Source organism: Takifugu rubripes, chromosome 17 (assembly GCF_901000725.2).
Source record: "Takifugu rubripes chromosome 17, fTakRub1.2, whole genome shotgun sequence".
In the NCBI taxonomy this organism is placed as follows: Eukaryota; Metazoa; Chordata; class Actinopteri; order Tetraodontiformes; family Tetraodontidae; genus Takifugu; species Takifugu rubripes.
In genome coordinates, this window is record NC_042301.1 from 13,092,428 (window position 1) to 13,103,293 (window position 10,866).

At 44.3% G+C, this 10,866-nt stretch overlaps 1 protein-coding gene across 1 annotated transcript; it reads right to left on the reverse strand.

Moving 5' to 3' along the window:
- Positions 1-8,192, reverse strand: ednraa (endothelin receptor type Aa). The gene is made up of 8 exons (NM_001098665.3): positions 7,976-8,192; positions 6,590-7,108; positions 5,290-5,417; positions 3,816-4,014; positions 2,744-2,896; positions 2,478-2,611; positions 2,271-2,379; positions 1-1,666 (listed from the first exon to the last, which is right to left on the reverse strand). Exons 2-8 carry the CDS (start codon positions 7,073-7,075, stop codon positions 1,529-1,531), a joined length of 1,347 nt encoding a protein of 448 aa, NP_001092135.2. The 5' UTR covers positions 7,076-7,108; positions 7,976-8,192; the 3' UTR covers positions 1-1,528.
- Between the last annotated feature and the right edge of the window lie 2,674 nt (positions 8,193-10,866).

A 10,866-nucleotide genomic window follows, 5' to 3' on the forward strand; every position in this document is an offset into this window, starting at 1 on the left:
TTACAGTAGAGACGGACGGTGATTTATTGATAGAAGCAGCAGCACTTACATTGTGGGGGGAACCTGTCAAACCCCCGACAACAAACACGAACTCCTCTTTAGCAGAGCGCTTCAAAGGGTAGTGGTAAAATAATACTGTGCAGACGCCGCAAAAGTGTGCGACACACTCCAGTTAAGGAGTTGCGCGTAATGAGACACACGTGGTTCACGCATATGCTAACACACAGGCAAACACATGGGTTTATCAGGCTTCACAAGAACACGTTTATGGCCGTTTGGTAGTTGATGAGTGCGTCCCCAACCTGATGAGGATCACTTGGAAACTATCATTTGATTTCTATCATCTACTAGCTTAGCTTAGCTTGGATGTGTCTGAGAGTAGGGTGTGGAGAAAAGGCTGGCACTGTGGTGTCTAAATTTAAGACATTCCACTTGTCCTTGCTGAACCAGGTCTCTGAAAAATGGACATTTTACAATTACCAGAGCTTTTTGTCTCATCTATCGGGAATTTTTCACTGTTCGTGTCCATTTTATTAGCCATCGTTCTGCTGATCACCTTAAGATGGACCTGCCGATCCTGGGTCTTACCATTTGCCTTATTACCATATTAACACACTGTCGCCATTACACAGGTAATGTAGTCTGAGTAAAATACACTGTTACACTGCATTATAACACTTTATAAAAGTGGAAACTATCTATATGGCATGTATAGAGGTTATACTGTACTACTGGGTTATGCAAGCCTAAACGATATAATCATTCTTGGCTATATCTGAAAAAAATTCACAGTGTTTATGAGAAAGACGCTCTTCCTGTCATAAGTGGGACACATTTATCTTATTTTTTCGAATCCATCTTGCAAGCAAAGCTGACTTGGCTTCCCCTCACCGCAGCCTTTCATTCTCAGACTCATTGTCTGAGAATGTGTCATCCTCTGAATCACCATCGGAAACGATCCCTTGCCGATCGACCTCCGTGGTCAGATGCAGGACCTTCAAACGGATCTGCCATAAAGTTGTTAATAAGTCTGACGAGGGCGAGCAAAACCTGCGCGGGCCCCAGTGGGAAATGAATCATTACTCAAATCAGCTTTCTTGTTTTCCATCAAGCTCCTGAGGACAGCACATGCAAGTCTCCCATCATTCCCTCTGATAGCAGACGGTCCGCTGATTCCTTCCTGTAGCTTTAGGTATCCGCCCCAGTCTCGGTGCCATTTACAGGAATGCACGCACGGCTACCGACTGAGCACATCCTGTTGACAGGCTCCGCCTCCATCATCCCTTTCTTCTCTCCGCTCCGAGGGAGTGTGGGAATATAAGAAGTTTGTTTTGAGAGGTCTCTGCTGGCGGACACAGTCACACCAGCAGCCCCTCTTGACTCCAGTTCTGAATCCGTCTCTGCCGGGATCACGTCAGTGGTCAAGCATTTACTGTCTATAAAATATATATTTGTGTGAATATGTGTGCAATAGTTAGATAGAATAGCTGCTGGGTATATGACACGCAGATCTTCCTTTCGTGGCAGATTAGTCGCTGTCCTTTCTCCCGCTGCGATCAGCGTGGTGGTTGTTGGGCTCGGGGCTTTTGCACTGAATGCTGGTACCGTTCATGGGTCCGATGCTGCTGAGCTGGTTGTCGGAGTAACACCAACAGCACAAGCACGACTAAAAGGGACGAAGATAAAAACGCATTAAATACCTCCTCTGAGGTGTGAGTGATCATGTACTTTTCCAGTAGGTCCACTTTATTGCTTTTCTGGCCCGCCTCTCTCCTGACTCTCTGCTAATGTGCAGACTTGAGGCATGGTTTATCTCCAGCTCAGCACCCCCCAGTGACAGCAGCGTGACCTCTGACGTATGGAGTGAATTCATAAATCAAATAACGTGCGCTTACGCACTGCGCAGGTTTACCATCATAGCCTCTGCGTCATGGACAAACTCATTAAAATCACTGCATGCAATACTGAGCAGATTACTCATCTGTGTGAGTGTGTTAATGCGTGTTCTGCAACCTAGTGAGTAGCTAAATACTCATTCTACTAGCAAGGTGAGAGCACTGTTGCAAATTGGCGCCCTTCTGGCTGGTCCTCACAACTTCAAAGGCTTTGGTTTGGGTTTAGATTAAGGGTTGTGGCTGATGGTGCAGTTGAGACACTTATGGTTAGGTTAACGAGCTGGGTAATGTATTATTGTTATGAAAGTCTCCACAAAGATAGAAATACGAGGATGTGTGTGTTTGAGCGTGAACGAGTGTTGAATGGAGAAATACCTTAAAGCAGTTTTTAAACTTCTTGCTGACAAAGTAGAGGATGATTGGGTTTATGCAGGAGTTGATCGTTGCGAGGTTCATGCCAAGATAATCCAGGACCAGCAGGAAACTGCAAACAGGCAAAGTTTTATCGACACTGAACATCGGAAGCCCGTCGCACTACACCGGGGCTTTAAGGTTTCGACTCGTCTCGTCCGGGTCACTCACCTGAGCAGCTCGCAGCGCTTGGTGTCATTCGGGGCGTAACCCATCTTTCTGAGAATCCTGCTGAGGTGCAGCGGGAACCAGCAGAGCGCAAAGATAAGGACCAGGCAGAAGACGGCTTTAGCCACCTCCCTCCTCTACAGAGAAACACCAGTTCAGACGATGTGAGAGAAGGATTAATGGAGAGTCGAGGGAATGATGATATCGGATTTTCAGCTCGCCACATGTTGAGCTAGTTGGTGCAATAACGGCGTGAGCTGTCAACAGACCTGTTTCAGGTGCTCGCTGAGGGCGATCCGAAGGCTGCCTTTCCTGTGGTTGAGCATCTCGCATGTCATCAGCGTGTAGAACACGGCCGTGCACGCCAGCGGTACGCAAAAGTAGAAGCCGAACAGCCACCAGTCCTTCGCATCACTGTAGAACTACAGAAGAATAAACACGTTGGCGTCGGCACCCTCTTAAAAACCATTTATACTCATGACTTTATGATTTATGCCTCCGGCGTGACCGTAACCTTTGCCTCGCTTAAGAGTTCTCCCAAGAATAATCTATATTTTTGCAACTGATCCTGATCCAGGCCCTAAATCCCTCCCCCCCGCAGGACCACCCCGGTGCTGTGAACGGAACAACCACACTTGCACTGGGTAGTGAAGTAAGTGCAAAAAAACAAAAAAAAAACGCTTCCCCTTCCATCTTGTTCTCTAAAAAAAAGGAACATTCTCCAAAACCACCACAACTCAAGTGTCCCGAACAACATTATGTAATTTCTTTTTGAGGCAAAGCTTCCAACGTCTAGCTTTAATGCCTCAAATGCGATTGTTTTACTCGAACATATGGAAGAGTTGAGCACATTTGGTTGAGTTCCATGTAATTGCTCTTCGCCTGCCATCAATTATGTGCACATAGGTGGGTAGACATCATCAGGAGAAGTTTCGTTCCTTAAAAGCTGGTAATCTGCTTAAAATTGTTTGAGTATCAAGTCCCCGTGATGTGGTTTCGAGGTATCCTGAAGTGGATATGTTGGAAATGTTTTCAGTTATTTACCGCCCTGGGTGGAAACGTGGCAGATGATTCGTGTTATTGTTCTATTCTAAGCATCCATTAACTCCAAACAAACAGGATCGACTTTTAAAAACAGTGGAAATGTGAACCTGGAGTTGAACTTTCGCTTTAAGTAGTCCTCCGGCATGTTGGGTTCCTATCTCTGCGGTCCATTGATGTTTTGTCTCTTTAATGCACAGAGCGAACTCCTCTCTGCTCAGATATGCTGACGCAGGGTTCTAAAATCCTCAAAGCACCCGCGCAACAAGGTGCACAACGCCAGAACAGGCAGCGGCGTACCAGCATGAATTTACTCTTGGGGTTCAGCATGCAGGTGCGCATGGTCCGGTTGTTGTAGTGGAAGGTGATGATGTCAAATCCGATGGCCTCCGGCACGGCGAGGGTGATCGACAGGACCCAAATGGAGGCGATCTCCACCACAGTCAACAGCGGGATGCCCACCCCCTGAACTCTGCTCCAGGACGCCACGGCTCTGTACCTGGGATGCAGAAACACTCAGTTATGGTGACACAATCGACGCCAGTGACACTTTTTTCTCTGCATGGCGACACCCCAAAGCCAACAAACGGCTCCGTCAGCAAAGTGGATCAAAATGTTAAGAATTAACGAGCAGAGATGATCAATTGTTTATTTTAAATATCCAATATTTATATTTTTGCGACGCCTCCAAACAGACCGGCCCATTGTTGGCAGGAGGGGGGCCTGTCTGTTGGCGGCTTGTGTTTCCCACGCAACCAACACTTGTTGACTTGTTTGTTTCATTAATGGAAAACCGCTTGTCGAAATGTTTTAGTAAAATCCTGCATCAAGATTTTATGGCAAAAACAATATATTTTTCATGACACATTTGAATTTCTCTGTTGAACAACATAGCGGCATTTATATTTCACTAAGTGGTAATGTATCCACCTTTTTCTCTTCCTCCAACATTGGGAGGATTCAAAAAGTCACAACACACACATACACCCACGGGAATGCTACATATTTCCTGGAAACCCACGAGGGATCCTGCACTTGATCACAACTGTAAAACATGTTTACTATCATTCATTTATTTTTTTAAGCAAAGAGAGGGTCATAAATATGTCTGATCTCGGTCACAACAAGCGTATCTTTGTGGATTTTACTGTTATGTCGTGTTTATTTCACGCAGTTAAAGGTTCATTTGAAAATAAACAGACATAAACAGTTTCGCTAGATAAATGAAAAAGGGAATCTTATAGCAAAATTGGAACGATACTGAGGCAACAACATAAACAATTACACTCACTAACATTAGGAACTTTTATTGGCAGGAATTTAATAACCTGGTTGGAAAACTCCTGCTAATGTGTGAGGTTTTGTGTTTCCATTCATTCAAAGCAAGCAAAGTCCACTCAGAAGAGCCTGGACCTCCATCTACTTCTTCTAGCTTCTCTTCTGTTGCTTCACTTTCGAAATGATCAAAATGAACTCAAGGCTGCGGTTGTGTTCCCCCAATCAGTGTTCTGCTGTACGTAGCCCCGCCCCTTCCAGGAAACCTAATCTCAGGAAAAGTGTGGGGTTGAGGGAAATTTTCTCAGATTTTTTTGGGTGGACACGCACTAAGGTTTTTCAAAATCATTTGGTAAATGATAAAAGTTCTTCTGTTTCTACGGCGCCAATAGCATATTCACCCAGCTCCTCAAACATCTGCCTTTGCGGCCATTAAAAATACCTCCAAGCTATTTATTATAGGAATGAGAAGATTTTTTAAGCCTGGGAAAGCACTGACCTGTCCACGCTGAGGGCGCAAAGGTTGAGGACGGTGATGCCCACTGAGGCTTTCTGCAGAAAAGGCACCAGCTTACACAAACACAGCCCGAAAGTGGTGTCGTCAAAGGGCCAGTGCTGTGCCAGGAGCTGGCGGGAGAGAAGCACATAACAACTGTCACCCATGGGAACGCTGGAAGAGCTCCATCTTATAATCGTAAACAGTCATCGCGTACACATTATTAGTCATTCAACTTGTTTGGGTGTAGTAACGGTTCAGAGTGGATATGAAGTCTTATGGGATATTAAAGCTGAGTGAGTTTACTCTCACACGGACTCTTTAAATGCTGCCGAAAAGAGGTGAAATGTCTCCTTCAGGAAAGAAAAAAAAGATTTTAATATCATATCCTCTACAAATGTTTTCCTCTGGAAGTTATTAGTCTTTTTTTAATCATGGAGGTCATGACACCTTCCCTTCAGAGCAATCTGACCTCCATTAAACACATTTTTTTTGTTTGTTTGTTTTTAAAGCTGGAGCTAAAGGAAGAGGTCCCCGGTGCTTCCTGGTCCTATTGTTTCCCTGTGTTAGTTTCCCAGGAGCAGCTGAGAGGAAAATTGCCCACATCACTGTTTTTAGCGTAGAAGTGGGGGATTATTTTTGGAAACACTCACAGGCTTGCAGGTGCAAGCAGGGGTGGGGATGGGTGGGGTGCTGTAGCTACAGCATTTTCATTCCTTGTGTTCCAACTATAAACGTTCTCTTTCCTTCTGATGCTACATATGGGTTGCCACATGATCACTTCATTTTTAACTCTACTAACTACTACTTCTAACTTTAACTCTCACTTTTGTTTATTTAAACCATCACAAAGGAGCTTTTCTATGAGCCCAAATCTCAAGAACTTAATTCATCACTTGTGCAGTAGCGGTGAGAAGTTTGTTTCTTTTTAAAGGGGAAAAATAAAAGCTGAAGATAAGGGCGAGTGACTAATGCCTCGGGTCAATACACGGTCACATGCATTTGCAACTAGAGCCTTAATATCATGTTTATTTTAGCCGGCCGTATTCCTGAACCTCTCATCACTAATCTGCCCGCAAGAGGACGATAACGACACTCGACTGATTACACTTTCCTGTCTATTTACGAACTCCCTAACCCCCCACCCCCCACCAGCCTTTTCCCGTATGCAATATTCCACTTTATCTCCGCGCGCCACCTCCATTGTTGTTACATTTCATCATATCAGCTCGGAGACCTGTCACTCAGGGGCACCGGCTTTGAAAATACAATTAAATATGCACCAACGGAATGCTAAATGTACCTTGTATACATTGATGGGTATATCAATGATTATGTAGATGAGATCACCAAGAGCCAGGCTGGCAATGAGGGCGTTGGGGCCATTCCTCATGCACTTGTGCTGGTATATAATCCTCAGAAGGGTGGCGTTGCCCACCAGACCGACCACGAACACCAGCACCGAGATGATGGTGTTGATGTATTTAAAATAGGTGCTAATAGAGGTCTTTACGAGGCACATCGGAGGTGGGAGCGGCTTTTTCATGACTGACGTCTGATTTCCAGATCCCATTGCTTGTTCTTCAGCCTCGGGGTGGTGGAGGCCTTTTCCAGTGATGGAGCTGGTGGTGGTGTAGAAGATGGGAGACTGAAGGGTGGAGTGGACCGGCACAACTGGGAGAGGGTCGACCTCCACTTCGGCTCGGTTCACCTGGCCCATTCCTCTGGCTGCCACACAGATCATCAGCACCAACACATGCATTCCCGGGGCGGCCATTACTGAAAACATTCGGTGCCTTTGACAAGATGACTCAGGATATCACTGATGAGAAAGCAGAAACCAAATGGAAGGTTATTACTTAGAAAAAAAAGGCCCAAATGTTTCCGCCTGGACCCTAAATCTGACCATAACACACTTTTGCTTGTGACTTACAAGAAAGTTAAGCAGCATTATTGTCCTTTCAAATGCTTGTGAGGGAGCTAAACAACTTCTTCAAGACTTCAAAAAGACTCTGCCAAAAGGGGGCACAGATGGTGTATGTCGAAATCAGTTCCAGTCAGAAGGTTATGGATGAGGTGCCAGCATCAGAGAGCATCGGGCATCTCGTTTGCTCTCAGTCGCTCCTGGAAGACCGAGCTGTCACTTAAAGTCTTTGTGTCAGAAACGTGCAGCTACGAAGGTTCACACAGCGAGGCTCCGGCGTGAGTATTTAAGTGTTACCCTCAATTTTGTATCTTGCAAATTAAGGGTTAAACATGTGGTTACAGAGCAGACAGCTTTTATTTTTGGAGGGTGGATTTCCTGTAAAAACTTTTTTTTCTCCATGTGTTTATTTTTGGTTCTCTCTCTCGGTCCCATAGTTCCTTATTTAATTTACTATACAGCGTCCTCACTACATAAAAATAAAAGTAGATCAACAGCTAAACTCCCGGTAAAGAGCAGATCAAGTCTGAAACTGTCACATGGATGGTGAAATCCTTTTCATCAAGTCACAACACAGGCAATCTCTTATAGCCCAGAGTTCTTCCTGTTCAAAGTCCCAGCTGTCACCAAGTACACAAAGAACTATTTAGCAGCCAGCCCTTCAAGTAGCATCACAGTTTAGCATCAGCATGACACTGCTGGGATCTGTGACAGCACGCAAACTGATCTAAACATAAATAATAAATACGTTTGGTTTTCACCTACCTCTTCTAAAATGTCTGCCTAGCCCCCTTGGAAACCGTCAGGCAAACTTTCGGCTGAAGCCCCCAGACATCTGTATCACATCACATGAGTAATTAACGCGCTATCAAAGCTGCACCGTATCCCACTTGGTTTGAGCAACGCGCCCGTCTGCTCCGAGGTGCCTTCACATTATGGCTCAGAGTTTCCTGTGGAGAGTTTGCAGTATGCCTGAGCGTGTGTCTGCATGAGTGTAGGTGTGTGTGTGTTTGTGTGTGTCTCTCTCTCTTTCTGCATGTGTGTAACAGAGCACCAGTGAGACACTTTGACTGGGTGGGATATAAATCTCCACCTCCCAATGGGAACTTACTCGGCCCCTGTTTGGAACACCCCCCCACCTCCCTCTGAGGCACCGCCTGCTGACAGTCATCTCCAAGGCACAGCATACACACTCATATTGGTGTTGGTATACTTTGTGAAGACAAGCAGCCACAATGGCCTCATTTCCACCAAGAGTCCTCACTTTACAAAAGAACTTCATAGTCTGGTCCTCACTAAGCACATAAACAAGAACACAGACACACCCACACACATCTGGAGAAAAAAACCCTCCTTCCCTCCCATCCTCACCTTGACTGCACACATTATATTTTGGATACATTACATGCAACTGTGTCTTTGCACACAAAGCAACAGAGATTAGGCAGGAGTCACTGGAGGTTTGGGGAACACAGTGTCCATGTTGTAATTTTGGATTTCCTATTTAAGTGAGGGCAATTGAGACAGGAAGTTGGAGATAACTGTCAGGCAGGCTTTATTTGTCAGACTAACTACTGTCTGGGTGGTCAGACCACATTTTTACTTTAACCGTACTTCAGATGTTAGCAGAGGTGCGAAAGAAAATGTAAATGTTAATAAAAATAACGAATAGAGAGGACAAGAACACATGTTAATTTCACCCTGGAACAATTAAAAAGAAAGCAAACGTGATGAAAGTAGACAGGCACATAAGAAGAAGTATTAACAAACCCAGAGAATAACTTTCCAATGTCAGTAGACGAGTGCTTTTACATTAGCATCCATTACAGATTCCAAAATGGACCGTTTATCAGGATGCATGCTGAAAGCAGGAAGAGAGCTATCAGAGCCACCACAGTCTTTCTTCCTCGTGGCCAAAAAGCTGACGCAGCAGCTGCATAAAGGAGAAAAAAGCTCAATTAACGACATCGCCGGCATTATTTTCCAGCTGGTACAAGCAATTCAGTGTGGATTTGTTAAACTGCTGCCCATTTTCCACTGAAAAACTTCCACTACATAATCCTTTTTACTGCTCTTTCACCGCAAACAAGCCAACCAAGCAAAATTCTTTATCAGTTTCTACATTTCTCCGTTGTATCAGCGCAATAAATCTCACTGAAAATAGCCGTAAAGCGATGTATCACAGCGTAACTTTCTGTGTCCCATCACTTTTCCGGGACGATTGTGCACTGATCTGGTTACACTGCCTGTGTTTCTGCTTTCTGTTGAGTGCATGAGCGCGATCTGTGTGTAACAGAGAGTAAAAAGATGTTGCAAAAGTTGCAGCTACACCTTCAACTTGGGCTCTGGCTGATGAAAGAAAAGAGAAATCTGGAGGAAGGTAGGAACATCGACCGCACACGCACACACACACACAAACACAAACAGTCGGTTGTTGAGGTTTGTGCACATTATTTTGTAATGTGATCTGAAAACAGTGAAATATACTGTGTATATAGGGAAAAAGCATTGTGTACACTGCAATATTGTACATGAAACTTTAAATGTAAATTCATTTTATCGTCATTAATCATCAAAGTTGTAAATTGCTGTTTGTTTCTCGACCCATCGTGGAGCTCCGGCATCATCAGCAACATATTGGAAAAACCCCACATTTCTAATTTTTCCACATTATTTCTCAATGATTTAGACTGAATCACTTGATTTACAGGGGAAAAATGTCAAAAATGTATTCCAAACTTCCATAACCTTCAGACATGAGCTGTCCCTTAAAAAAAACTTAATAAAAAAAGTTTAGGACCCCCCCACCCCCCATTTGCAGGTGCTTTTCCTACAGTTAAACGTGACTTAATTGGGCAAAGCCAATATTTACAGCCATTTAAAATTAAAGGAATCGTGTTTTCTTTAATTGTAGTGGTGAATTTTTCATGGCTTCTGAATTAGTTATGGTCAGCAGTGGCGAATATTTTATTTATTGGAACGTGATTTGCTGACGGCATCTGATTTCTAACCAACCCCCCCCCCCCCCCCCCTTCCTTTTTTAAGTCCCCTGATTGCTGGCAGCTTCTGTGACATTTTAACTTTTGAAGGGGTTTTCCAGCCTTTGTTAGTAAATCCATTAATATATAAATGATGAAACCTTTACCTGCTCCCAGTTGCTTTGACTTTCATGTTGTTGTTGTGTTGTTGTTTGGATGGTAATCAGGTATTAATGGCATTCTGTGTGAACTCAAAGATGGCAGGCTGCCTGGTAATTCATATGCTTGTTCTCTGATGGCATCTGTCGAAGTGTGCTCTCTGCATATTGGTACATACCCTGTGGGAAATTTCAATCCAGCCCCAGAATGAGCGGGATGTAAGCAATTTCTTAACTGGGACACTTGTGTGAAAGCAGAGAGAACACCGAGCGAAAGAGTGGAGAAGGTTCAGTGTGCCGCCTGGCATTATTAATTTGGGACATTTGGTTCTCAAGTAGCAAAAGATTCAGCTCGGGAGGGAGGCAAAAGTCAACCTGGAGGAATTTTCATAATAGGCTGATTAGTGCCAGCGTTTAACTTCATCTGAAATTAATCAATACGGTTGTGTAATTAACAGGAGGGAAGTTCAGAATGGAGCTGAACAAAAAGACCTGTGGAAGGCTGTGTTCTTAGGTGGGT